At 48.7% G+C, this 27,585-nt stretch overlaps 11 protein-coding genes across 11 annotated transcripts; 6 read left to right on the plus strand and 5 right to left on the minus strand.

The window, feature by feature from the left end:
- Positions 1–1,097: 1,097 nt before the first annotated feature.
- Positions 1,098–2,924, plus strand: N7466_003323 (uncharacterized protein; the record flags this gene model as incomplete). Its single annotated transcript, XM_057162720.1, has 3 exons — positions 1,098–1,498; positions 1,556–1,983; positions 2,053–2,924. The coding sequence occupies 3 exons, from the start codon at positions 1,098–1,100 to the stop codon at positions 2,922–2,924; spliced, it is 1,701 nt and encodes a 566-aa protein (XP_057023835.1).
- Positions 2,925–4,762: 1,838 nt separating this feature from the next.
- On the minus strand, positions 4,763–5,644 carry N7466_003324 (uncharacterized protein; the record flags this gene model as incomplete). The annotated part of the gene is made up of 2 exons (XM_057162721.1): positions 4,763–5,538; positions 5,626–5,644. The coding sequence occupies 2 exons, from the start codon at positions 5,642–5,644 to the stop codon at positions 4,763–4,765; spliced, it is 795 nt and encodes a 264-aa protein (XP_057023836.1).
- A 1,066-nt stretch (positions 5,645–6,710) lies between these two features.
- On the plus strand, positions 6,711–8,060 carry N7466_003325 (kinase-like protein; the record flags this gene model as incomplete). Its single annotated transcript, XM_057162722.1, is given in 7 exon segments — positions 6,711–6,955; positions 7,014–7,348; positions 7,407–7,657; positions 7,679–7,714; positions 7,769–7,787; positions 7,806–7,917; positions 7,994–8,060. The coding sequence occupies 7 exon segments, from the start codon at positions 6,711–6,713 to the stop codon at positions 8,058–8,060; spliced, it is 1,065 nt and encodes a 354-aa protein (XP_057023837.1).
- A 930-nt stretch (positions 8,061–8,990) lies between these two features.
- Positions 8,991–9,463, plus strand: N7466_003326 (uncharacterized protein; the record flags this gene model as incomplete). Its single annotated transcript, XM_057162723.1, has 3 exons — positions 8,991–9,177; positions 9,257–9,342; positions 9,404–9,463. The coding sequence occupies 3 exons, from the start codon at positions 8,991–8,993 to the stop codon at positions 9,461–9,463; spliced, it is 333 nt and encodes a 110-aa protein (XP_057023838.1).
- N7466_003327 (uncharacterized protein) lies at positions 9,445–10,188 on the minus strand (the record flags this gene model as incomplete). Its single annotated transcript, XM_057162724.1, has 1 exon — positions 9,445–10,188. One exon carries the CDS (start codon positions 10,186–10,188, stop codon positions 9,445–9,447), a length of 744 nt encoding a protein of 247 aa, XP_057023839.1.
- A 1,768-nt stretch (positions 10,189–11,956) lies between these two features.
- N7466_003328 (uncharacterized protein) lies at positions 11,957–13,593 on the plus strand (the record flags this gene model as incomplete). The annotated part of the gene is made up of 3 exons (XM_057162725.1): positions 11,957–12,886; positions 12,946–13,071; positions 13,120–13,593. 3 exons carry the CDS (start codon positions 11,957–11,959, stop codon positions 13,591–13,593), a joined length of 1,530 nt encoding a protein of 509 aa, XP_057023840.1.
- Positions 13,594–14,197: 604 nt separating this feature from the next.
- Positions 14,198–15,058, minus strand: N7466_003329 (uncharacterized protein; the record flags this gene model as incomplete). The annotated part of the gene is made up of 1 exon (XM_057162726.1): positions 14,198–15,058. One exon carries the CDS (start codon positions 15,056–15,058, stop codon positions 14,198–14,200), a length of 861 nt encoding a protein of 286 aa, XP_057023841.1.
- A 419-nt stretch (positions 15,059–15,477) lies between these two features.
- On the minus strand, positions 15,478–17,187 carry N7466_003330 (uncharacterized protein; the record flags this gene model as incomplete). Its single annotated transcript, XM_057162727.1, has 1 exon — positions 15,478–17,187. One exon carries the CDS (start codon positions 17,185–17,187, stop codon positions 15,478–15,480), a length of 1,710 nt encoding a protein of 569 aa, XP_057023842.1.
- Positions 17,188–17,972: 785 nt separating this feature from the next.
- N7466_003331 (uncharacterized protein) lies at positions 17,973–18,347 on the plus strand (the record flags this gene model as incomplete). Its single annotated transcript, XM_057162728.1, has 1 exon — positions 17,973–18,347. The coding sequence occupies one exon, from the start codon at positions 17,973–17,975 to the stop codon at positions 18,345–18,347; it is 375 nt and encodes a 124-aa protein (XP_057023843.1).
- Positions 18,348–20,602: 2,255 nt separating this feature from the next.
- N7466_003332 (uncharacterized protein) lies at positions 20,603–21,642 on the plus strand (the record flags this gene model as incomplete). Its single annotated transcript, XM_057162729.1, has 2 exons — positions 20,603–21,230; positions 21,281–21,642. The coding sequence occupies 2 exons, from the start codon at positions 20,603–20,605 to the stop codon at positions 21,640–21,642; spliced, it is 990 nt and encodes a 329-aa protein (XP_057023844.1).
- A 404-nt stretch (positions 21,643–22,046) lies between these two features.
- N7466_003333 (uncharacterized protein) lies at positions 22,047–26,552 on the minus strand (the record flags this gene model as incomplete). The annotated part of the gene is made up of 5 exons (XM_057162730.1): positions 22,047–22,156; positions 22,216–22,307; positions 23,436–24,608; positions 24,655–25,477; positions 25,532–26,552. 5 exons carry the CDS (start codon positions 26,550–26,552, stop codon positions 22,047–22,049), a joined length of 3,219 nt encoding a protein of 1,072 aa, XP_057023845.1.
- Between the last annotated feature and the right edge of the window lie 1,033 nt (positions 26,553–27,585).

Genomic DNA, 27,585 nt, shown 5'->3' on the forward strand with positions numbered 1-27,585 from the left:
GCTTTCTCTTCAGTTATTTTCGGTGAGTCTGAACGACTGCGCTGGGGTCTTTTTTGTTCGGGAATCCCGTAAAACCCGCGTCTATCTATCGCGTGTGGCCTCGAAGGATCCACATCTGGCGGCTCGACATCCCAGCCAAACAACCTCGGTCCCTCTGCTTCTTATTCTCGGATAACCCGGACGCCACGAAGAAAAAAATGTGATTACAAAGTTCAAGCAGGTTTCTTACATTGCGAGATCGAAGATGAGTGGATATAAGTGGTCCAGAGTGGATCTGTTCAGGTACAGACCCTGTACAGACCCTGTACAGGCCCTGACCCAAACCTGTTTCCCTCCCAGCAAGATAATGATTTGGGCTTCATATCTGGGCCTAGGGAATTGTCCACATCCAAGGATGTCAAAACGATGCGCAATTGAGACTCAGGCTTCAATGTGTTCCAAATTGCAAAGCCGTGAATTCCATCCTCATTCCACAACATATAATGGCAGAGTTCTTTCCGATGAAAATTACGTAAAACGGGGTCTGGCTCCACCAACCAGGTTACCACTATTGAAATTCGGGCATCGTTTAGCTCTGAGGGGAATCGAACACGGAGCCTACTCATTGGCCCGATACACCAAAGCTTCGATATGCCAAGAAATGGGATTGCCGATATCGACAGCAGCTAGCGCCAAAATTGCCGGTCATCTTCTAGATCGTGCGGATCTTGCTGAATTTGTACCTGATGTTCGGCCGGTCCGGTACCTATCGGCTTGCAAAGCTTCATTTAGAACGCGCTAAACGCCAGAGCTCCATTCGGCCCGAACAATCAATGTCTTGCTCGGGCAAACATGGGCCGAATCAGTGGATTTTACAGTTTCGCCCCATTGGTTGTCATGCTTCCTCCCAGTAATACTTCCCAGCTTGTTTTTATACCAATACCCCAGCGAGATAAAAATGGAAGCGAGGAGAAATTTTCATGCGCACGACTATAAGATGATCAGGAGGCCCACAAAACATCCAACGGATCGTCTGCACTCTTTTTTTTTGGCACTGCCATAGTCCTTCGTTTTTGTAATAATCCCACACTAGTCATTCGTTATAATATTCACCTGTCATGCGTTTCCTCAGCCTTGTGGCAGGCGCTGCCTCTCTTGGGGTTGCCGCTGCCGGCGTGATCCACGCTAAGTCCAACGACGAGACCTGCGCTAATGTTGTGAACACTGGCGAGGTTTTGCACCTCTCTGTCAACATCATTGAGTATCCAGTCATCGTTGATGTTGAGCTGGAAGAGGATGCCGTCATTACCATCGACAACACCATCCTCATTGAGTGCACCAATGCCCCTACCCACCTGCACACTACCGTTTATGCTTTCGAGACTTCGACTGTTACCAAGACTATCTCTACTGCCACCATCTCTGCCGAGGGCATTGCCACTGAGACTGCTGCTGCTTCCAACGAGAATGGTCGTACCGTTGTCACCAAGATTGCTACCAAGACCAAGGCCTCTAACGCGTACGTTCATATTTTAATAACCTCAACAGAATGCCAGCCCTAATATGTTTTCTCTAGTCCACCCACTGCCCACACTAAGAACCAGGCCCCCGTTGCTGGTGGATCTGCTGTCGGATCGGGCTTCAACACTGCCCTGAACACCAAGCCCGCATCCCAGACTGATGTTCGCACCATTGTTCGCACTGCCACCCACCTTGGATCTGTCACCACCAAGACCTACACCACCACTGTTGCTTCTACTACTGCTACTGTCGTGCCCGGCCAATACACCAACTGGACCACCTACAAGGCCAACGGTGTCAACCTTGGTGGCTGGCTCGAGCAGGAGGAGGTCTTCAACCAGTACTGGTGGGACCAGCACGCCCCCGAGGCTGTCGATGAGTGGACTTTCTGTGAAGATCTCGGCTCCCAGTGTGGTCCTGTTCTCGAGGAGCGCTACGCCACCTTCATCACCACCGCTGACATCGATAAGATGGCCGCCGTCGGTACGTTATACCCTCACACCCTCACCCGCACAATCGAGAATTATAATAGCAACTAACCTCATGATGTAGGCGTCAACACTCTTCGTGTCCCCACCACCTACGCCGCCTGGATCAAGGTCCCCGGCTCTGCTCTCTACCACGGAAACCAGAAGGCGTACCTGAAGAAGATCACCATGTACGCCATCGAGAAGTACAACATGCGCGTCATCGTCGGCCTGCACTCCCTTCCCGGCGGTGTCAACAACCTCGACATCGGCGAGGCCGCCGGCCACGACGCCTGGTTCTTCAACTCCACCAACCTGGACTACTCCTACCAAGCCGTCGACCAGATCCTAGCCTTCTTCGTCGAGACCGGATACCCCTGGGCCTACACCATTGCCCCCATCAACGAGGCCTCCGACAACCCCACCGCTTTCGCTTCGGCCGAGACCCTGACTGCCAACGGTACCGCCTGGATCGTCAAGTACACCCGCGGTGTCCTGGCCCGCATCGCCAAGGTTGACAAGCGCATCCCGCTCATGCTGCAGGATTGCTTTGTCGGCGAGGAGCACTGGTCTCCCTACTTCCCGGCCGGCACTAACCTCGTCATCGATATGCACGTCTACTACTTCGCTGCCTCCGGTGTGTACTCCCAGTGGGCTGATGGCGCTATCTGTGGACAGGCTTCTGTTCTTGGCGGTGATGGCAAGTTCCCTGTTTTCGTTGGTGAATGGGCTCTGCAGACTCTGTACAGCAACACCTATGCCAACCGGAAGGATCTCTTCAACACCCAGCGTTATGCTTGGAGCTACTATGTCCAGGGTGGATCTTTCTGGAACATTAAGCACAACAGCAGTGTTGCTGTTGATGGACAGGGTACCCAGAAGGATTACTGGTCTTATGAGCTTCTCATTGACGCCGGTGTTATCACCAAGCCTGTCTCCAATGCCACTTACTGCTAAGTAGGCTTGGCTTCCCGATGCCCCCCCCCCCCCCCCCCCGGGTCTTATAGACTCTTTCTTAGGTCTGAATCTGATGATATAGATACGGCTACTTTAGGTACCTAATGTATATTTATTAATTGTTCAATGTTTGTCCATTCAAAGTAATTTCCACAACCATCGTTCCCATGATCTGCTCAACTCTCCGTCTGAACTTTATTTACATTCGCTGCAACGTCTTACTGTGACCTGCACATGTGCACATAAGACTCCCACTATATCAAAACTCGCATATGAAGGTGTTGATGGGTAAACCGTGATGTTTTACATGGCATGCGTGGGCTGTGACTGGGCCGTATTGTCACCGATTCCTCCCCTACTCATTTTGTCTCGATAAGGGTATGATAAAGTGAATTTGCAAAAATTGAATCGCATAATGAAGGACACGTTTCTATCTAATGCTATCGGCGGGGTTCTAACCCCGTCGACCTACTAATCATATGACTTTCTCGACAATGGGGAAGTCAGCTGATAATTCCCGCATAAAAGACACAGTCGTCCTCGACGCGTGAAAAAAGAAAGAATACATACGGAAGAATCTCATAACACGTAACTGATTAAGAGCACCTGTTGTCTCGTAAAGCCCATACCGATAGATCTGCTCGAGTGCCACGTAATTGATAAGGAATGAGTTTAGTCGTAAAAGCCATGTCCGCACACATCTCCGAAAACCCACCCCGAATGGGTTGACCCGTTCGTTCTCAGCGGCCCCGTCGCGCTCTTTATCCTCGTCATCGTTGTTTTCTTCATTATCTTGGATACTGGCGAGCCTGAGATAAGTCCAAGACGTTTGGTGTTTCAATGGGAAGAAGGTTTCGGGGTCCTGGATAATACTCTCGAGAACACATGCAGGAGTGAACTGCACGTTTGGGACACGCTGTTAGAAAATGATCTCGTGAGCCATTAGCGTTGCACCGGGGTTGGCGCCAACGCTGCCCTTTCAAAGTTGTCAGGCTCCAAGCGATGTTGTATTCATTGATGCACGTACTCAGAGCATATGATAGTGTGCCAGTTTCAAGGAAGTCTCGTAATGCTTAACCTCGTTTCTTACTGTCGGCAGCCGATTTCGTCAGGGATCGACGTAGGCTAATGACATGCCCGATACTTATGGATAACATTGAATGCACATGTGCTGAGTCCTTTGTTCAAGCGGCTATATTTTTGATGAAGCCTTTGTAGTCTGCAAAATTTCCACCGGCTTGGTTATCTATATCAAGTTGAGGACGGGTAAACCATGATGGTTTAAGTGATATGCGTGGTTTGCGACTGGGCAACATCGTTGTCCATTGCATCCCTGGGCGCTTTTCAACACAGGCGACGGGGCCAGCATAGAGTCAGTTCGTGTAGAACGCCCATGTAGAACAACCGTATCGATTCATCCCCTCATCGCCACTGGCACGCGGAGGTAACATAGTGTCACGTCGTAAAGTATGATTCTCATCGATGATTCCCAAAATCTTGTTGCATCATGAGCATAACTTAGAGTTGGTTCGTAAGAAACATTCACGTCGATTATTGCATCTTGTTCCAGTCCCAGGGGCATGGAGACGTCGTCATCAGTTTGCCATTTTCACTGGCCGGTTTCCAAGCGCCAAAATAGATTGGAGCATCAGGACAAATGCGCAGTCTACATAGGTATCACAGTAAGAGCAGCTGAGCGGATCTTATGTCGAGTCGAAACAAGAGGGATACGATAAAGAGGTAGGTCTCCCGGCTCATCGGTGCACGGTATGCCGTTTTGTGTCTGGATAGTAAATCGTTCGTAGGGTCGGAAAATTTTTGATAAAACAAACTTGAAGTTATGGCTCGACTTGGAAGGAGGGAGACCCTCGGATACTCGCCCTGTCAGCGAGCCCTTGGAGGATACTTGATAGGATACTGATGAGATGGGACTTTCCAGTCCTTGCTCTGCCGTCAAGGTTAATCAGCAGCTGTTCGGGAATATAGGGTAGAGGGGCCCCGCAAAATGGACGTGATGACGGAAGATCATGGTCCTCTAACCAGCGCGCATAGTGCCCCACCACTAGCTCATATAACAACATCTGTTTGGTGTTCAGGGATCTAGGTGAAGCATCAGTCGTATTACCTAGTGTGGCAGGAAAGTTGATCTTCTGGAGCTTCCAGTAATCCAGGCCCAGAAGGATATCTGGGTACTGGCCGATGTGCTGCTCCCACCGATATTCTGTATCAAGATCCCGGGAGCCTAGGGCATCTCCATCCGGAAGATAGGTAAGTGTATCATCAGCAGGGCACTGTCGGGCTAATGCTTCCCATGATCCAGGGTCATCATCGTCGACATCCGCCTCAAGATCCTCAGCATCTTCAAACAGGTCTTCAGGAGTATCATCAACCTTTAGCTGGTCATAATGATCATCTGGGTGTGTATGTGCTTCCTGGCAGTATTCGAGGGCCGCGGAGAAGGTTGGATATGTGTAATCGTCAACAGTCAGAAGATCGTCACCGGGAGGGAGGGGCGGAGTGAATGAAATGTGAAGCGGAAGTGAAGAGGAAAAGGGAAATGTGTTAGGAGGGGAGAGTTGAGATATAAGGAAGAGAGAGACCAAGAGGATGCTGTCTTTATATTATAATGTTTTGAACGCAGGGAACAGAGAAAGGAAGATGAAGATGAAGTGAACAAGAGAAGAAGTATATAATTAAATACCTAGAGAACTAAGAGTCATAGTAGGGAGGAAGTATAATATATATATTAACGAGGGGAACGCTATGCTGTGCCATCAAAGTGCACGGGTCGATCCAGCAGTGGACAATGCCGAGACTACTGCCTAAAACAACAATCTAGGGGTCAAATGAGAGATGTGTAGAAGTGTGTATTCCAATCTAGTCACTACAGCCGCTAGTTATACAGTAATGACAATGCTGACTGTACCGTAACGATATGCAAGGACGTACTATGGCGGCCGATAGAGGCCACCCCTAGGTCATATCCCAATTTCAGTTTCTAACTTCACCGCCCTGTTTCCCGCCTGTATTGTATTTATCATATATAGGATTATCTCAAGGGATTTGATCTAAAGACCGGTCACTTTTAGAATAGACTTGAGAATAGACTTTACAATAGACTTGAGTGTAGTCTTGAGAGTAGTCTTGAGAAGGGACTTAAGATTGGATTCAAATGTTATATGACTAGGTTCTCAGCCTCTCTTTCTTGCCAGTTGTTGTGATAATTTACCTACAGAAAGAACAGTAGTTAATATAATATAGCATTACAAATATATAATAGAGTTCAAAGATTTAATGTATAATGCAGCGCTGAACTGCCTGAACATAATGGAGTTCAAAAACTAATATGAATTTGGAACTACTCGTCATTCAATACTTTCTGCCGGTCGGAAAGTTGAAATTGGGATTTGACCTGGGGGTGTCTATCGGCCGCCGCAGACGTACTTCCCCACTACAATATTTAGAGAAGACAACCCCCATTCCCCACAATCGAGGCACCACATACCAGGCACCACCTATCGTACTGAAGAAAAGAGAAAAAGACATTGATTGTTCCGAATCTTCTTTGGTTTTGTAGGATTTCGAAAAATTGTAACGGTTTGAACTTGGGCCTTCAAGAGGACGATCACCTGACCTCCTGAAATCCGCCATCTCTCTCTCTCTCGCCCCTGGCGCGCTTTTGGCGATCAAATCAGTTCAAACTCTCAACTCTACTTGAAATACATTCATTTCCCCTCCCTTTATCCAAATTGCTATCTTATAGGCGCTCTCATTTTTTACTAAGCTATGTTCTCGTCGCTGCTGCGTTCTCTTCCTCAGCTCGGGCGAAGATGGAAACCTCTCAATTTCTCCAACCCCAACTTCGTTCGTTTACCCGACTGGCACAAGATTGAAGAAGAGACCCTACCACATTATATCGCCTCGCAGTATTATCCAGTACGAATTGGCGAAATTATCAACCAGCGTTATCAAGTGATCGGGAAATTAGGATTTGGTTCCACGTCAACGGTGTGGCTTGCACGGGACATGGAGTAAGATTCGCTATCTTCCAAACTGGCTGATCAAAGATACTTATAATCGGTTTTGTAGTGATCGGAGTTATGTCATGATCAAGATCTTTGTTCAGGCTTCGTCTATGGGCCAACAAGTTGATAACGAGTTGAATATGTATAGACACATGGAGCAGTCCTGTGCCACCCATCCCGGTCGCGACGTGATAAGAACTTTACTTGACATGTTCTACATCGACGGACCTCAGGATAAGCATCGATGTCTTGTGCATACCCCACTATGGGAGAGTGTCCTAGCTTTCTTACGCCGCAATCCAATTGAGAGACTACCCTCTCCAGTCATTGTAGTGGTCCTCCATCGTCTATTTCTGGCTTTGGATTATCTTCATACCGAGTACCATATTGCACACACTGGTTCGTAGCGTCTTATATCACCCCGTCTGTATGATTTACTAACCCTTTTTCATGCCAGATATTAAAGCCGACAACATCATATTCGGAATTAAGGACGATTCAGTCTTCACTAACTTTGAAAACTACGAACTTCAGACCCCTGTCCCGAGGAAAGAGGTAGACATAAGCGGGAGAACAATATACATGTCTCAGGAACTCAAAATACCCAAAAAAGTCACCTCCCCAATACTTTGCGATTTTGGTTCGGCTGTATACAGTGATCAGCACCACTCAGTATTTATTCAACCTCAGATCTACCGAGCACTAGAAGTGATTTTAGGCGTTCCGTAGACGTTCAGCGCAGATATCTGGAATGTGGGATGTATGGTGAGAATAACGACTAAAGTATGGTATGAAAATTTGCTAATAGCCAATTTATAGGTCTGGGATATCTACGAAGGTGGTTCCTTATTTATAGGCCAAGACCCCGAATTTAAAAGATACCGAAGCCGAGCCCATCTTGCTGAGATGATCAACCTTCTTGGCCCCCCACCTCCTAGTCTTATTACTCAGGGGGAGCTAAGCAACAAGTTCTTTTCGAGCGAAGGCATGTTTCATATCAAAAATAAAAATCAGCGTCGAAGTCCACTGACTAAATTACTCCAGGCGATTTCTTGAACCCAGATTTACTGACTGGCCTAGTGCCGCTTGGACAGAGGGAAACCACTCTTGAGGGGACAGTGGAAAAAGAGGCTTTCCTACATTTCATGCGCAAAATGTTACAATGGGAACCTGGCAAGCGGAGCTCAGCCAAGGAACTAGCGGAAGATGAATGGATACATAGCCATATGTAATAAATCAAAGAGCGAGAATATTGATAACGATCAACTTCTCTGCTCGTTTGCTGGGACAGGCAAGGAAGATCCGATAAGCCGCCGCACGAACGCCTTCACGAAACCATTATTGGAATATATTCCTAGGAGCCGAAATGGTTCTATCATTCTCACGAGCCGTAACAGAGATGTTGCATTCAAGATAGCAAATCATAGATAAGGATCTGGTTGAGGTTCAACTGATGGAGGAAGCCGAAGCGCTAGAGCTTCTCCAAAAGAAGCTTTATCAACGAAGGGAAAGTGAAGAGGGTCAACAATTAGTAATTGCATTAGAGCTTATGCCGCTAGCGGTCGTACAGGCCGCAAGCTATATTCGAAAGCTAGGGCCTCGTTCATCGATATCGCAGTATCTGAAAAAGATTCAGAGAAGTGACAACACAGCAATTGAACTTCTGCAAAGGGAAGCAAGTCACTGCAATCTGGACTAGGAAGCAACGAATTCAATTTTGGTGACGTGGCAAATATCTTTTGATCATATACGCCAAACGAAGCCGTCTGCAGCGGAGTTACTTTCTCTTGTGAGCTTCTTCGATCAGCAAGGGATACCAGAGAACTTTATCCGAAATGATATCAAAGCCAACTGCCTATCAACTTCAGACCCAAATGACTCTAGCGACGGAGAAATATCCGACTCTGATCTCGACCTTGGATTCGATGATGACCATACCTCGCTCCGTAAGCAGCTCAAGTCCATGGTCACCGCTGATCCCTATCAGCTCATCCGCATCCTCATCATGTAGCCTGGCCTGACGGCAAGCCGACCACAGGGGATGATGGAGATTGAAGTCTCCCACGACCACCTGTTGGCCCATGTGCCCATGGTGCAGCGCCGTGCGGAGCACCGTGAAGGATCCCCGAATGGCTTCACCCACCCGGGCCCTGTCCGCGGGGGCCACACCAACCTTGCTAGGGACATAGATATTGTGGATATCCACCAAACCCAAGGCGGTGCGAACGGTGAGCCGCGAGCATGCTCAGATCTCGCGAGTGATGCCTGACTGACCATGTCTTTGGATCCATCTTCTTGTTGACGTAGAAACATACACGCGGCTTCCCATCCTCGCCATCCTTAACCGGCGTCGGGCGAAGAAAAACATGAAAGTTGCCTCTCAGTGCCTGCGAGTAGGTCGTCATCAGCGTACCCGCATTCCGAAGCCATAGACCTCCGGCTTTGGATCGCTAGGATCTCCATTCCCTGCACTTCTTCTTCGCCGAAGAGGTGCATCATGACCTTGTCCCTTGATTTCCAACTGTTTGCTTGTAATATTCGGAATGTCGCGTTTGACATTGATTGTTCCAAGGATCGTGTTCGGTGCTGCGCTCGACTTCTGGCTCTCCTTCAACACGGCGGCTTCGGCCGCGGCATAGCGTCGCTACCAATTGCGGCTGGTCTTTGGTGCTTGATGGCTTGTCAGGAGCATCAGTCTGGACCTGCACGTCGCTGAAATTCTCGATAGGCTGGTCAGTGGTGCCAACGTGGGCCCGCAGATCCTCGTCGATCACTTCGGTGCCCTCATTCTCGTCAGCTGTGACGGTGCGGCGCTTCTTAAATGGGGATCGGGAGCGGCTGGCAGGCCTGTTCACTGGACCCTTGCGGTGGGGCTGCGGCACTTGGGTTTGGGCTTGGGCATGAGCCTTCGCCCCCGCTGATTCCAACGGCAGCGGATGATCATGGCCGGTGGAAAGTGACTTTTGGAATGGGATGTCCGCAAGCCTCGATTGGTGCAGCTGAGGACCCTTCAAACGGTTGAATCCAAGGAGGGCGATTTGTTCCTTGCGGACCGGGCATTCTCTGTCAAAGGTAGAATGATTTACGCTCGTCTTCTCGGCTTTGACACACGGCCCGCACTTACCCCTCTGGCGGTCGTGCGGGTGCGTGCAATCCTGTGTGTCATGAGGCTCGGCGCAGTAGCCGCACCGAGTCTCGCGCTTGCAAAAGCCGGCGATGTGTCCATATTGAATGCACATGGATGTCTGAAGAGTGGCGGTTCATATGTACAGACATTGGATATGTCCAGAGCCACGCACATGCGTGCATTCATGCACATGCATGTGTAGTAAGGTCAAAGTTTCAAGCTGATCATCCATAGATACTTACGATGGGCATATATATATGCACCACATGCACTGCGGCTGGAATTTGGACATTAAAGAGCCGAACGCTCCAGCTGTGGAACATTTGAAGGCGCAATCCGTGCGCACCGTAGGATGAATGTACTGGATATTGAAATGCAGAAAAACCGCCAGCGCCTGAGGCTGTCCAGAGACTCAAGAAAAGACCAAGCCCTGGAGGGCCCGGGGGCGCCCAGCTGGCCTCCAAAGCTGTAGGAAGACAAGCCTGAGTTGTTATCTCTTGCGCGTAAGCGCAAACTTACATCACATGCTTCAAACGCTACTGGTAATCCCGAACCGCTAGTCTCGCTGGCTACAGTATGTAGACTATATATAAACATTTGAAGGTCCCAGCAGCAGGTTGAGATTGAATAAACATTGGAAACCTCCCGGTTTCACAACGAGTATCCAAGTTTATCCGACTGTGATATACATCGATATTGCCATGCGAACATCGTCAATGTTGACATCACGAGAGAAATGACTTGGATTTATATCAAGATTTCTTGAAGGAAAGATCTACAATCTGCTTATTAATGGGAGCATTGCGGCATTTTAAACGGGGAAAGACTCCCGAGGTCGGTATGCCGTCACTGTCGGCGTCCAGATACTGTAGCCACGTGGTACGATGTAGATCTCACGGGGAAAGACACGTCGAAAATTGAGATTCGGAGGACAGGAAGACAGCAGATAAAACTGATGTGAGGTATAAAACAGGAAAGAAGTGATTGATTGGTAGGGTAAAATATCTGTGAGGGGAAAAGATCATATGTTGACAACATTCCTGAAACCCCTGGACTAAGCAAGGTGTCATACGACCAAACTGATCTCGGGCAGAGTCCTGAGACTGAGATTTTCCGTTGGGTCTAGTCGAATAGCCCATTCTTCAAATCCTCAAATCCCCAATTCCCCCTCTCCTCGGCTAAACCTGCCGTGTCTTGGCATTCTTCCCCAGTCCTTTCTCCAGAAATCGCATAACAATCCCATCTTCTCCCCCAAAGAAAAAAAGCCACAGAAATCCCCAAACCCAATGCAAATGACGTCGAACCTTAAAAGCGCACTGCAACCCCGTGAAATGACGTGCGGATAAGTAAATGGTAAACAAATCCCCGGAGAAAAGGGTGGGGGTAACAGGTCCAAAAGACCGGTGTGCGTTTCTCTCCGCATATTTGGCAAGTGACGAAGCGAAAGTTCATCGCAACCCCGGAGACAATCCAAGGTCATTTCTCACTTCGACCCGATTTTCCACGCACAGTCCGGCCCGACTGACCAATCAGACCTGCTGAACCAAGATTTCACGACGCCACTTTGCCGGTTCTCGGAGACCCTGCACCCGAAAAAATTTGCCGTCCTGCGTCCATCCCGACTGCCAAGACCATTTCTCCACTGGGGCCCCCGCAAATTACGATAATTTCGGCGTGGGGGTCACCCGATATTTGTACGCAAGCAGATTAGCGTGGGGTGGGGGAAAAAGGTTTTTTTTGGTGAGTGTCTTGGGTTGCACGATTGGGTAATAACTAATAAGAGGGGGACAGGTCCTGCTCTTGTGATTCCTTTTTTTTCTTTTTTGTCTTTCTTGTGCTCACTTCGCCTCGTGGAAGATCGCAACTTTTCACACATCATCATGGCGGACGATATCTCACGAAATGGTGACCGCATCGACATCGAGGTCGAGAAGGAGAGGAGCGAGAACCTCGAACATGTCGCCGAGCTGCAGAATACTGTCCCGCACATCGACCCTGCTCGTCGAATCGTCGTCGAGAAGAGCCTGAAGCGTAAACTCGATGCTCGCTGCAGTTTGTTCATTCTCATCTACATCATGAACTACCTGGATCGCAACAATATCTCCGCTGCCCGATTGAAGGGTCTGCAGACTGATCTGGCAATGACCGATACCCAGTACTCGACTTGTCTGAGTATTCTGTACGTCGGATACATTCTCATGCAGGTGCCCTCCAACATGTTCATCAACCGCATCTCCCGCCCATCAATCTACATCTCCGTCGCCATGACCCTATGGGGTCTGATCTCCACCTGCTCCGGCCTGGCACAGAACTTCAAGCACATGGTCGTCATCCGTTTCCTGCTGGGTTTCGTCGAGGCCGCCTTCCTGCCCGGCGCCCTGCTCATCCTGTCAAAATGGTACACCCGCAAGGAACTGACCACCCGCAACGCCCTCCTCTTCTGCGGTAACCTGATCTCCAACGCTTTCTCCTCGCTCGTCGCCGCCGGCGTCCTGTCTAACATGCAGGGCGTCCTCGGCCACGCCGCCTGGCGCTGGCTCTTCTGGATCGAGGGCGCCATCACAATGACCATCGCCATCTCCGCCGGCTTCATTCTCCCCGATCTCCCCACCAACGCCCGTGGTTTCACCGAGGAAGAGCGCCTCGTCGCTCAACTCCGTATCCTCGAGGACGTCGGCGAGGCCGACACAGATGACAACGAGGAGAGCCCCTTCTCCGGCCTCATCATGGCCCTCAAGGACGTCAAGATCTACGTCATGATGCTCTCCTTCACAGCCTACGTCGTCGGACTCTCCTTCAACGCCTTCTTCGTAAGCACACCACCCCCCTACCCTCCCATCTCCCATCCCCACTAACTAATACCCTTCAGCCTACCCTAACCGGCACCCTGGGCTTCTCCTACGTCCCCACCCTGCTCATGAGCGCTCCCCCATGGGCCTTCTCCTGCATCTTCTCCGTCCTAAACGCCTGGCACGCCGACCGCACCCAAGAAAAGGTCAGTCCCCCATCCCCCATCTCTCTCAAATCCAACTAACAACCGCAGATCTGGCACATCTACGGCCCAATCTTCATGGGCCTAGTCGGCTTCATAATCAGCATGTCCACGCTAAACGTAGCAGCCCGCTACCTCGCCCTCTTCCTCCAAGCAGGCTCCTACGCAGGCTTCATCGTCTTCTACTCCTGGATCAGCTCGTCGTTCCCGCGGCCCCCCGCAAAGCGCGCCGTCGCCCTCGCCCTCATCAACGCCTTCAGCCAGCTCGGCAATGTCGCAGGCTCCTACGTCTGGGACCTGAAAGATAACGGCTACCGCAAGAGCTACGGTATCGTGACTGCCATGTTCGGTATTACGATTGTCGGCTTCTGGGGCTTCAGGATGATTCTGGTTGATCTTAATAAGAAGATGGAGAAGAGCGAGGCTGAGTGGGATGCTGGTCATCCCGATGCGACTGGTGGCGACTTTATTGAGAGTGCCGATGAGTCTTTGCGTATGCGTAAGGGCTTTAGGTACTTGGTTTAGGGACTGGTTGGTTTTTACGATTTTGGTTGGGTTTGGTTGCGTGGTGTTTGGCTTACATAGCTGGGTTACATATGCTGCCCTTGAATTGATTTACTTGCTTTGCACATTTAGGCGGGCAGGTTTCAACTTTTTTTTCCCTGTGCGTTGTATACGTACTACCTACTAGTAGCCTACTTGTAGTTAACCCTTAAGTCGCACAGTTGGGGTGTTCTAAAATGATCGGATGATTACTTTCATTCTTGGAGTAACGTTCCACCAAACCAAATTATCACCGCTGATTTATATGCCGATCTCAATATCCAGGACACCAACAGACCAATCATCACTCATTTGCAAGCTCACATATACTGCATTTCCATTCCATCATAAACATTCATATAATACACATACAGCATTGATAGGTAAACCGACCCCACGCCCAATCCCCCAAAAACCTCGAAACAAAAGCCAACGCCCCAGTATCACAAAAACAAAAAACCAACAAACAAAAACCCAACCCAAAACGCCCCAAAAACTAGCACCAAAATCCCCCGTAAACCCCCGGCCCAGCACCCCCCGAAAGAAATTTCTCCAATCGATCCCGAGTCCCGACTAATTCTTCGCATCATGCGCGTGCCCCCCACGAAAAGTCTGCCGAATCCGTTGGGGGCGGGTCCCCACGCGCCGACGGACCCACCCCTTTCCCGCGCAAGAACGAATTACTTCCGATCCCCATCCCCATATCCAGCTCGACTTCCATTTCCATTTCCATTTCCATTCCGAGCCCAACCCCGATGTCAGCGCCCATGCCGGACCCTATGCCGAGAAAAGGGTTCAGGCTGCTAGCGGACATGCCTGTTTCGTCGACCATCCATAATGTGTTGTCGTCCAGGACTTGCGGGGCTGGTGCCAGTGATGTGCGTCCTGTGGACGGGGGTTGAGCTTGGTCTTGGCTTGGGTTTTGGGTAGTGTTTATTGGCTGGCAATAGGGCCAGTTGGTGAATGGTGTGTCGGAGATGGGCGAGGGCTTGGAGCTGGTGGCTGGGGTTATGGTTGTGGTTGTGGTGAGTTTTGGGGGGAAGAAGAAGCTTGAGGGGTCGTCGGTTGTTGTTGGGGATGTGGAGGTTGATGTGGATGTAGATGTAGATGTGTTTGTGTTTGTGCTTGTGTTTGTGAATTTGAATGTTGGCGGGCTGGAGGATGAGTTTGAGCCGGGGGATTTTTCGGAGGATGTGGCGCTGCTTGTTCTTGATACGTGGGCCTGGGAGGGAGGGGGCGTGTATGTGTGTGTTTGTTTTTGGAGGTTCAGGAGGTGCTGCATTGTTTGGAATTCGAAGTCTGAGAGGCGCTTGTCGAGGATGCCGATGCGCACGAGACATTCGTGGAGCTGGAGGGTTGTTGAGATGGGGGTTGATGGGGCTGTGGAGGGCGGAGTGGGTGTTGAGGGGGTGGTGTTTGAGCTTGAGATTGGGTTTGTGGTTGACATTGTGGGTAGGGCGAGAGCTGTGTTTAGTCTTGGGGGGAATGCTTTTGGTTGGTTTGATTGGTCTATGTAGGACGTTGTTAGTTGGGATTTCTGGTTGAACTTTTGGAAACATATGTTTCCAGTGATGGAAGGTGGTGCTTGGGAGTGCGTACATGGGCTATCTGGAATGGGGGCATCGGAAAACCGATTACGCCACGAGATTTCCCAGAGCTCTTCTTGACTGCATGCATTTAGTATTGGGCGGGTGCACGTTTGGTAGTGAATTTCGCGTTGCTGGTTATCCTGGAAGTATAGGTAACAATTCCTACAGACGTATTCTCCATGGGTACGAGTAAGATGTCGGCTAGCGGAGCGTCAGTAAATATCGGATGACTCAATTCTAGACGTCGGGACCAGCAATCCATCAGTGGAGCAGGAACTCACTTCATCTCAGATATATATTGAAAGCCAGTACCGGTAGCACAGACATGGTATTTGCGGTTACTGTTGAGGCCCCATGTATCCGGATCGAATTTGTGATACACACACGCGAATCTGCGTTTCTCGTCTCTTTCAGGAGAATGGAGCCGCTTCCTCTTTCTCTCTTGATTGCCATCTTCATCATCGCGACCTGCGCCTCTGTTGTGGCCACGAGGTATCTGAGACCCACTGCCATTGTTTTGGGAGGATGAGCCCTTCCCAGAACCGTTGGAGGTGCCGAGACCGGAGGGACTGTTGTCACTGCTTGCTCCGGTATTTGGAGCCGATGATGCTTCATTGTCGGCTAGCTCTTCATTGTCAACTTCTGACATTGGGGTGTCGTGAAGTTGGTATCGGGTGAGATGCGGTTTGGGTGTGTCTAGTAAGACTGGAGCAGTGTCTTGATGAGAGGGTACATCGTTAATCCAGCGCCCGATCTCCTCTCTCGGATCAGCCTTGTCTGGAGACTCTGGGCTTTTTGATTGCCTGACGTGACTCATGCGCTCCAAAGAACAGTTATTGCTGTCTGAGGCCCGGTCGGGGCTGGGAGGGGGTGATTTCGGTATGATTAAAGGCTGAGTCGAGAATGGCATTCGTATTTCCTTGGCCCGAACACTACAGACATCTTGAGCAGGGACTATATTTGTCACGCGGTGCTCTGTTTGAAATTCGTCTGATGAGGTATCAAAAGAGAGCCGTCTTGCTCTACAAACTTGACTTGGAGCAACGACCGGAGCCGAGGTCGTCGTCATAGGCCTCGGTGAACGAGAAGTGACCGATGGGACATCGAAAGAGAGCCGTCTCGGCCTATGATCTTGATGCGGCTCATGATTCCCATGAGCATGATGCGATTCATCTCTCTTGTATGCGCCATCCGCATATTTCGGCGTAAAGGCACTCGTTCTCTCATCACGGTAAGAAGAAACGGCAGACTGAAGTGGAGACAGGCCCGCGAAAGAGTCCAGCGGGGAGAGTGGGGATTGCGGGTTGTACGACCGCGGAGAAATAGCGGAGACGAGAGTCATTTCCGAAATCGAAAAAGGTCTGCCCGCCACACTGTCCTCCTCAAGGGCCTCGAACGTACTCGCGCGGGAGATGGAGTACGTGCTATGGTCAGTTTCGTCTTTTGTCTCCCCAATGCAAGTTTCTGGCAGTTCTGCCGGACTGGAGTCTGGCAATTCTACCAGCCCGACCAGATCGGCAAAGTCTTCTGACGGGACGCTTCGCTCGTACTCGGTATTTGTGTTGGTGTTGGTGTTGAAGCTGATTTTGCTGCGTGCGCACCAGGCCTCGGTCCGCTTGTGCGGTCGGTGTCCATTTCCAACGCTGGAACCGACCGCTGTGGTGGTGTCTGATAACTCGTACTCGGGCATTGTCTCTGGTGCGGTGCTTTCTGCGACACTGGGACCGGCGGTAAACTTCAGCGCCCACTTGATGCTCTTCGTTCTTTTGATTTTACCATCTTCACACTCAATCACGGCGCGGAAGAGAGAGTTGGTTGCTAGGTCTTGGGCGACGATCTCTTGCCATCCGGCATTTTGGTGCGTGCGGTACCAGTCGTTCGTACGCATGATTTCTTTGCAGATGCCTCTGGTGGATTGTTTCTTGGAGGGGCTGCTCTTGATGGCGGTACTTATTAGGGAAGTGAAGTCCACACACATGTGCTTCATAAAGTCGCCCGGAGTGAAATCCGGTCTTTCCAAGGTGGATTGGGGTCTGGTGTTGACGGTGATGCTTTTCGGCCGCGTAGTACGAAGCCAATTTTTGATGTAGTCTTTCTTTCCCAATTTATTTAAAAACGACTACTTTCATAGTTAGTGAAGAGTAAATACTCACAACCAGGGATTGGGTCATTCAATCCATGGATCGATTTAACTTACTCGAGTGGAATCGGATCGTTGTGGGGCCGAAGCCACAAAGGTGTTGGGGTCCATTGTGGTAAATGGTAGTGGGCAAGACTCAAGAATCAAGATGCTAACCAAGCACTTTCAAGACAAAGAATCTTGAAGTGTTATGGGTACTGACGTGATTTTTTCTCTGCTTTGGACATCTGGTCTTCTTAATGTTTGTCAAGGAGGAGAAAAAAAGGTTAATCAGCCGCCTCACTCCTCCTCGACAACTGCGCAACTGTCAAGCGGGTTGTCAAGTCACTTGTCGCCAATGAGAAGAGGGAATCGACGTCTTGGCTTTTGCCTAGTCGCAAATCAACAACAGAGCACGCCAATCTGTCAAGCCCACGAATCAAGCTCATAGGAAATCCCTTGACATCTGGCAAACCTCTTGTCTATTGCGCATTTTACTTGTCAAGTATGAAATTGTATTAAAAAGCGCTCGATCCACGAACTTGACTTCCTTCAAAATCTCCAATTGCATTTAAATCTACGATCTAGTCTTTTCCAAATCATCATCATCATCATCTGCTCTCTTATTCCATCTATATCAAATCACTCCAAACATGTCGTTCTATAGAAATGCATTCGGCAACCCGGTCGTCGCCGAAATGCCTGGCTATAGTAACACCCCCCTCTTACTCGACACTCGCTATTACAATTACACGTCAATCCCAGAACTTTCTCCCAACGTCTCACCTGCGAGCTACTACGCAACCCAGCCTGAATCAACCGGTATTCCCGAGCCAAGCTACTGGCCAGAAAACTTTATCGACCAGACTCCTCCAACCTCAGGATCAAACAGCCCGGACGAGGAGCGCCCCGGTGCCCTGTGGCCCCTGTCTCCACCTTCACCACATGACTCATCAAGGAAACCAACCAGGAGTCGAATGCCACGTACCCGGTACGAGCCTTACCCATCACATCACCCCTCATATTAGAAATACCTAAACTGATCCATATCTTGTGCAGTGTATCTCAGCATTCGGATTCTGCTCCTTTGGAGTGCAGATGGGAAGGTTGTACATATGCCGGGCGGTTTGCTAGACAATCTACGCTACTTCGTCATATTCGGCTGATGCATCTTTCGCCGAGACAATATCTTTGTCCGGTGGGTGAACATTGCAAACCGTTCAATCGGAAAGATAATCTCGTTTCGCATATCCGATCGGTTCACAACATGCATTCTTATCCCGGCGGCTCAAAACCGGCCTTTGATTCTGACCACTCACGTTCGCGGAGTCATACCTGTATCTAGTAACTCTTCTGCATTTTTCTTGTTCTATTTCAGCGTTTCGGGTCTTTTCTGTCTCTTTCACGGTTCTCGCATTCATGACTCGGTGTTATTTATTTCGTCATAGTCAAAGCCAATCTACCCCATTTCTTAAGGCAACCGGGTGATCTCAGCTGGATACCTTAGGTGGCTGCCTAGAGCTCCGACCTTATCACCTTATTGGGTAATCAATAATCTTGTTCATGTGCACAAGAAAGGACTTCTCCGATCCTTTTCCAGGTCTTGACTCTCATAATCCAGGGACAAGGGGAGTTTCCCAAAACCCCGCACTTAAATCCCCTGAGCACAGCCACCCGGGCACTGAAAGTGAGGCGTCATCCCCCGACACAGATGTAAACAGTAACTCCGACCGGCCAAATCGATTCCTTGCCTTAATTCCAAGTGGTAAAATCATACCTGCTGTAAAATCCTTTCCAGACTACATTAAGAGCCCAATGGGTTCTCATGAGCCCAGGCTAGACATGAAACACGCTGTTCCCTGCTCAGCCGACTGCATCCCAGCCACCCCCGCACCCGGGTGACCGGGTCCACGGCATAACTGCCAGGCACTCACCACCCAGGCATGAACTCAAAGCTGAGTGAAGCTGCCACTCCTAAGCTTCGGTGCTCAGCGCTGCGCCAGCTGAAATTCAATTGGGAAGATGCACCGAGTATGTACCCGAGCATGTACCCGAGCATGTATCGCGTTCTCCAGACTCCGAGTCCCCAACGAACGCCCTCCCACCAGCTCGGAAAACTCCGGTGCATCACCTGCAGAGATGGGTGGCCTAATCACCTTAAACTGGGAACAACAGATAGGGGTCCGCAATGCAAATTGAGTTCGGAAAATCCTTCTTGTCTTGTGATTCTTGCCCAGCTGCATGATGACGGAGGAGGAGATTTAGGTGATGATCCTGGCCCCTGATAATTTTCCTCGCCCGTCAAATTTGATCGACGCTTTGGTTAGTCATTCCTGATAGTCGTTGTCTGCACCAATAGATTTCTGTGTTGGATCTTGTCGGCATGAATTATTGCTGAGCCCTTAATGTTGGTCAAGCTGATCTGTACATAAGCCGCATAATTATTCTTTCACAGATTGCGCGTTTCTTTTATAAATCTGAGAGTTCGCAACCTGGTTTCTGAAACGAGTAAAATGTTGAAAATTGCGATTATCCTCAATAAATCTCACGGCTCGTGAGCTAGATGTTGAACGTTTTCAAGCGGCGCATATCTCCATGGTGCCCTGAAGATATCAAGCCTTGCAACCTAGTACTGGGTGTGCTCTTCGCTACCTCTTTCCAAGCTTATGAAATTGAAAGATGAAGAGACAGGATATGTCCGCAAGCGAAGACGCAACATTGGCAATGAAGGAAGACAAAGGAAATGAAAGCTGACTGAGTGAACAGAGCAGGTGGGATCAGTCACATGATTGCCTCCTGGACTATGTACCGAGTACAGCGCGAGATCTAGATGAGCAGATCAGATACTCAGTCTGGGGAAGTGAGAGCTTCTCTCTCCTTTCATTATTCCTTCCTTTTCTCCCCATTCCACTCATTGGAGAGGACATATGTACGACATACCGCTCGGATTCTTTCCCAACTCATCTTCCTTCGGTTTCCCAGATCTACTCTGTAGTTCTGCCAGCTCCCCATTCTACTCATTGGAGAAGACATACGACATACAGCTCTGATTCTTCCCCAACTCATCTTCCCTCGTTTTACCAGATCTACTCTGTAGTTCTGCCAGCTCCCCATTCTACTCATTGGAGAAGACATACGACATACAGCTCGGATTCTTCCCCAACTCATCTTCCCTCGTTTTACCAGATCTACTCTGTAGTTCTGCTAGCGATTCGCCTGATCCGACCCCGCCGCTTTCTTGCCCATCAAGCTATCCAACCCTGACTTTTCTACCGACATCAGGATGTACCCACCGACTCATATCATCGATCCAGATGGTGAGGTGATCATAGTATTGCGCAATGCAGGAAGTCCTTTCGCACGCCCGCCTGAAAAGAAATCTACTCAAAAGCCCGCTGTCGAAGTCGAAGAATCCACTGCTGATTCTCTGGCCCGGAGCTACATACGGATTCAAGCATCCGCAAAGCATTTGATCTTTGCCTCCCCCGTCTTCAAGAAATTATTGACAGGGGGGTGGAAAGAAAGCGTCGACTACTTGAAAATGGGCTCCGTTGAAATCACTGCGGATGATTGGGATACTGAAGCCTTCTTGATTGTACTGCGTGCTGTTCATGGTCAATATCATGATGTTCCTCGGATGCTGAGTCTCGAAATGCTCGCCAAGGTTGCTGTGATCTTGGATTACTATCAATGCAAAAAGGCTCTAGATCTCATAAACGAGATTTGGATCAAGGACTTGGAGGACAAAGAGAAGATTACCCCAGAGATTTCTCGGGATCTGATCTTATGGCTATGGATAGCTTGGTTCTTTGAACGTCCTGCAAAATTCAATGAGTCAACCTTGATTGCGATATCGAAGAGTGGAGTATTGCTTGATAACTTGGGACTTCCAATTCCCACAAGTGTTATTGGTAGGAGCAGCCCTTTTTCCAAAAGTGATTTACTACTGACGGGATTATAGATTCGATAAACAATCGTAGGAATTATCTCATCCAGAATTTGATTGACATCGTTTATGCAACACGGGACGCTTTCCTACATCGCAGCAAGGGATGTGGTTTAGTGTGTCGCTCAATCATGTATGGGAATCTAGCCCTGCAGATGCAGTCAACCAGTCTGCCTTTGTCAAAGCCTAGGGCTCCCTTCCGGACTGTGAACTACAGCGATCTTGTGAAAAAGGTACTGGCTTTCAAATCACCACAGTGGTATCATACCTGCAACGATCTCTTACCTCATCGTTGCAAGGACGCATCATTTGCACCATCATTTGCGGGCATCAAAGATCTTTCCAAGGGCTTGAATCTGCAAGATTTTATCAGCTAAGAGGAACTCCTGTTCCATACTTGAATTCGCCTGAAGAAGAGAAAGAAATATTATTTAACTCGCTGCAACAGAATAAATATAAGTTAGCCCGCCAAGGTTCGTCAATTTGATTAATTGTATTTTCACCAAGTTTTGAATTGAGCTCTGTGACAATTCGTAGAATGTGTATAGTCCTCGAGTGCTATTATTGATATGATTCAATGTTCGTAACACTGCATTTTTAGTAATGCAGAAGACAGGTGAATACCGTAACCCATTATGGCAAATTTGAATGATCAAGCTATTACCATTTGGAGACTGAATGTGAAAGAGTATCCGGAGATAGGAGGCTATTGCCCACATGTGCAGGTGCCGCCTACAAATATATTCTAATTCCAATGTTTACCCAGAAAGCTCCCATGAGGTCAGAATTGCAGTGTTAGGCGACACTGCAGAGTCCAGTACACATTGTCCGTCCGGACTACAGTGTCCGACGAGACTTCGGCATCCAGCAAGGCCCAGGAGTGCGGCGAGACTAGAGAGTCTGTCACATGTGCAATGTAAGGGAGTCCAACGAGTCTAGTGTACTTTTACCAGCGGTGTTCTCACCACTGTCCTTAGCCTGAACAACATTAAGGGAAGCGTTGAAAGTAGCGCGTTCTGTGCGCTTCTGGTGGCTACTCCGACTGAACCTCGAGCAGTATCGGTGTCACAGTCAGTACGACCACTCTAGTCTATGAAATAATTAACTACTAATTCGAATAGAGGAAAATTGACGAGAATCACAAGATCAGAGATCCTTCGCATGCGCGTAGGCCTTTCCGCGTTCCCTCCATGCTACTTCGTCTTTTCCCTTCGTTCTTCCTTCTGAATCCACGCTGTCCCTTTCAGATCGCATCTCCTCCTGAGATGAGCTGCTCTGAGACCAAACCCGCCACTCATACTGTGGGGGAAAACGGGCCAAGAGCTAGTTTCGCCTCTGCTATTATAAGGCGGCCCATGTAGAAGACATGGAATCGGAAATCTCGATAAAAAAAATGATAAAAAGGGGAAAGAGAAATGAGAAACGAGGAAAGACACACTTGAAAATAGCGAATTATGGAAGCCTGTTCTTTACTACCCGCCATGGTATCTTTTCCCAATCTTCCTTTAACCTTGAGTCGGCCTGCTTTGTGACTAGAAACCTGGCCACTGCTTCGGGTCCATACCTTACTGCCAATAAGTACGGTCTTTGCCGTGAACAGCTATTAGGCTCAAGCTCGGCCCCCCTCTCGAGTAACAGCCTGATCACTGCTTCATATCCGTTACTCGTTGCCAGTGATAACGGTGTATGTCCCTGCTTGTCCTTCGAGTCAAGTTCAGCCCCCCTCTCAAGTAGTAGCCTAACCACTGCTTCATGACTGTTCCTTGCTGCCCATGATAGCGGTGTTTGATCATGCCTATCCTTAGACTCGAGTTCGGCCCCCTTCTCGAGTAGTAGCCTGACCACTGCTTTATATCCGGTTCTTGTTGCCAGTGATAACGGTGTTTGATTATGTCTATCCCTAGACTCGAGTTTGGCGCCCTTCTCAAGTAGTAGCCTGGCCACTGCTTCATGACCGTTCCTCGCTGCCCATGATAGCGGTGTTTGATCCTGCTTGTCCTTAGACTCAAGTTCAGCCCCCCTCTCAATTAGCAGCCTAACCACTGCTTCATGACTGTTCCTTGCTGCCCATGATAGCGGTGTTTGATCATACCTATCCTTAGACTCGAGTTCGGCCCCTTCCTTGAGTAGCAGTCTAACTACTGCTTCATCTCCTCTTGATGCTGCATACAATAATGGTGTTTGATCATTCCTATCCTTAGACTCAAGGCTGGCCCCCTTCTCGAGTAGGAGCCTGGCCACTGCTTCATGACCGTAACTTACTGCGTGTGATAATGGTGTTCGATTATAATTGTCAATAGATTCAAGCTCGGCGCCCTTCTCGAGTAGCAGTCTCACTACTGCTTCATCTCCCCTCGATGCTGCACATAATAACGATGTTTGATCATTCCTGTCCTTAGACTCAAGGCTAGCCCCTTTCTCGAGTAGTAGCCTGACTACTGCTTCATGTCCCCTCATTGCTGCCCATGACAACGGTGTCTGACCATCCAAAGTTTCGTCATATTCCAGATCATCCCTTTTTTCACTTTGGCTAGCAGGGCTTTTTGTATCTGCTTTGACTGGATTCTGGAGCAGAGCTTCGATTGCCTGCGTAAGCCCGAAAAATGCTGCTAAGTGAAGCCTTTTCATTTCTGTATTGTTCGGTAGGTAGTACCTGTCTCCGATGAGGTACATCAAGGCTTGCCCTGCTGCTTCTACCTTTGGCTTAGAATTGAGAAACAAGATAACCTCTGGGCAAAGAGCTGAAGCTTTCCCAGCGTGGCTTCCCCAATTTCGTGCCACGTAGCTGTACAGCTTATTGAACTGCATCCTCTCGTGCATTTCATGCAATGTTTGGCATTCCCCACTCTCAAAGATATCAAATGAGAGGTAAGAAACGCAAACTTTGGTGATATAGATCTCTGCGTCTGGAAACCAATGCTGTTGTGTTCGCTCGAAGTACTCCTGCGTAGTGTAGTGGACCAGCCGGATGATGTCGCTTTCCTCGTCGACGGTGACTAAGCCAGCACAAACGGAAACCAAATCTGCAATCTCTGGCAAGTTATCTTCATCCAGTTTGGGCTCACCGACTTCTACAGCAAGGGCGTGTTGGAGCTCTGAAGTGGTAAGTGGCCTCTGTGCATTGATGATCCATGCCAGAGCTTTATTTGCAAGTTCCCGAAAGCCACTTTTTTGTCCATTGATTCTGTTAATTGCTTGATCGTATGCTTGTCTCAGCAACTCGAGTTTGCCTTCCTCGTCTATCCTGCGGCTTTGGCGCTGGAACTGGCTTAGGGCATTTTTGATAGCTTTTGGTGTTGGCTTATCATAAAGTGACCCCAGGTAGATTTGGGCTAGAAGGAACCTATGGAAGTCAGCAATAGTACAAATAATTAACAGGCAAAACATACATCCCGTCAACGGCGCATGAGATTCTGGTTTTGATCTCTTGTTGAAGCTCTTGGTTTCTCCTGACAAACGCCGGTAGCTGTCCCATATGACCCTCAAGATACCTTCTGACATCTTGGCTACTTGCACGAATCTCTAACATTGTTCCTTGGCTGAACCTGGTGATAATCTCCGGAATAAATCTTGATGTTGCGAAAATATTCACTTCACAGTGAGCCTGGAGGGTAAAGATCTCCGAAATGAATCTAGAACGACATTCATTATCTGCTTGACACTCATCAAGGGCATCGACAAGAATAAACACCCTTGAATAGCCCGCCACCACTGAGTGGAGAACCTTCAATAATTGGTCAAAAGATGGCCGCGTCAATCGACTGTTATGCTTACTGTAGAGATTAACCAGGCTACCTGGCAGCGAGGGCAGGTCTTGACTCAGTTGCTTCAAAATGCTTGCGATCAAGTCATCGAGGTTTTGTTCATTTTGCCGTCGAAAATTGCAGTAGACATATGCAATGCCAACAGATCGGTCACAGTGAAAATGTGTATTTAGGTGGTCGACGACTGCTGCGGTCTGGATGGTCTTTCCCGCTCCGGGGATTCCGGGACAGAACAACGTTTGTTTGGCCAAACTCAGCCAGGTTTGATACTCCTTGGAGTTCAATAGCCACTGACCAGTTCCAGGTTCTCGCCTTTTGAGCAAATCACTTTGTTGGGGTCCGTAGTCAAAAGGAGTGAGCCAATTAAGCACCTTCATGTCCTCTCTTTTATCCAACCTGGATCTCACTGTTTCAACATCGTCCCCAATTCTATCCATATTATCGAGGACTATTCATAATTTTAGGTATTGCAGCATATATGTGTGGATTGATATTTACTTACCTCTGCCCAGAATATCCTTCACTGGACGCTCCGCATCAATATCACTCGGTTGTACATATCCAAGAAGCTCCTTTGCCAATCCCGCAGCCACTGCAGCTGCATACTCTTGCCAATCTTTGTTCTTGTGTGAGTCTGCATAATCACAGACTCCTCTGATCACAAGACATGGGAAGTTGTTCATCAGACCAGCCGCTTCCATTTCGACACAGAGGACATGACCACCAAGGTACTTTTTCAGTTTATCTCGGAAGGCGGCGTCCTTGATTACTTGGTTACCAGATGCGATAAGACCAAAATGCACCCGCATCTCTCTTGGCTTCCTTTTCACAATCTCATTTCTGTCGCAGAATGAACAGCTTTCTTCTTCCTCGCTGTCTCCCTCGTCTTCATGCCCGTCAAGAGGAACATCCCGAGCCGCGACATGGCTATAAGTTGCTTTGAACAGAACATCCTCAAGCAAATCAGACCTCAAATACTTATTTACCAGTCTCGGCCATTTCTCCTTCAGCTGCAGAAGATACTCTGGTATCTTTGATCCGGTCAATTCGTGTTCCGTCTCCAATTTCGTCAGAGCTGTTAACAGCCAAGTCGGAGGATTATTCAATGACCCAGTCCGCTCAAAGCCCCCCTCTTTTGTTTTACCAAGATCCCATTGCACAACACCAGGAAATTGGCCGACCGGCGTACTGACAACCACATCGCCAAGCCTGACTTTAGGTGGAACACCGCCCCCAATGCCGACCATCAACCCGAACTTGATGCATGGAAAAGTGGATATCATCCGGGAAGCAACATCTGCCGACTGGTTGTTACCAATTTGGCCCTTAGGGAGGCAGGCTATAACAATATTGTGCTTTCCAATAGAGCCAAGTGTGTATGTGTTGGGATCGGTTGAAGGATTGGGGAGATCGGGATGCTTCTCATCCAGCATAGCCGTGGCTGCGGTCTGTTCTTTCGGGAGAGCACACACCCATCCAACGGTGTACTCGCCATGAGTTCTGTTGGATGTTGGCGCGGACATTTCTGTCGCAAGGTGAACGGAGGGAAGACGCAAGTTGTTGGAAGGGAATCGGGCGCCTACAAGCGGTCAGCTGATAGGAGCCACGTACATTGTGCGGGGCACTTCAATGTTTGGGGGCCGTTTATATCATACTTTTCAAGGCGGAAAACTGCCCAAGAATGGGATTTCTTCTGTCATTTTTTAGGTAATCTTGACCGCTGGAAAAGTGATGTGCGCTGAGGCACTGGCTATGGTGCCAAAAAGGAGTGGCCAAGTGTGTATTGGTCAAGCCGAATGTGAGAACGACTGTAAAACGCCCTACAGGTGAGGAGGTCCACAGGGACCGTCCCGAAAATGTAGGTTTTATACCAAATTTGTCTGGCACAACATTATATTCCCATGTTAAGTGAAAAACTATTTCATACCAATTTTTCTTGTTGAAAATTCTTCGAAGTCCCAAGGCAAAGACTGAAAAAGTCATACGATGTTTTAACACTCACTTAATTGCCAGCGCCAGCAAGGTCTCGCCGTCATCAGAGCCCCTCAGTGAGGCCTCGCAGTCTCTCACCGGTGACTGTATGCCGCAGCTTGCGGAGATTGGCATGCCATGCGTCTCTGTATTTTACATGTTCTTCACTCCAATCTCCACTACTTTGAACCCAGCCTTAACTTTATTCCCAGCCTTCAATGTTAACTTTATTTAATTTAACTTTAAAGAAGGTTACAGAATAATTCTAAAAGTCTGCTCATGATAAAAACTCGCGTATTTCCTGAATAATTCTGTAAGAAACATTGAATTGGAGATTATAGATTGATAAGATTAGATATCAACTTAACCTTTTGAATTTATCCTTTTCAATCACCGTTACACAATGAATTTAAAAATCTGCTCATAGTGAGAAAAACGCGCTTATCCTAAATATTGGATCAATAAATATTGAATTAGGGCCCAAGATTAGATATAGATTTAACCTTATCAATCACCGTTTCACGAGTTTAAAAATCTGCTCATAGTGAAAAAAACGCGCATATCCTAACATTGAATAATTCATCA

The sequence above is a fragment of the Penicillium verhagenii genome (genome assembly GCF_028828195.1).
Source record: "Penicillium verhagenii strain IBT 33310 chromosome Unknown utg000004l_segment0_segment0, whole genome shotgun sequence".
NCBI classification, from domain to species: domain Eukaryota; kingdom Fungi; phylum Ascomycota; class Eurotiomycetes; order Eurotiales; family Aspergillaceae; genus Penicillium; species Penicillium verhagenii.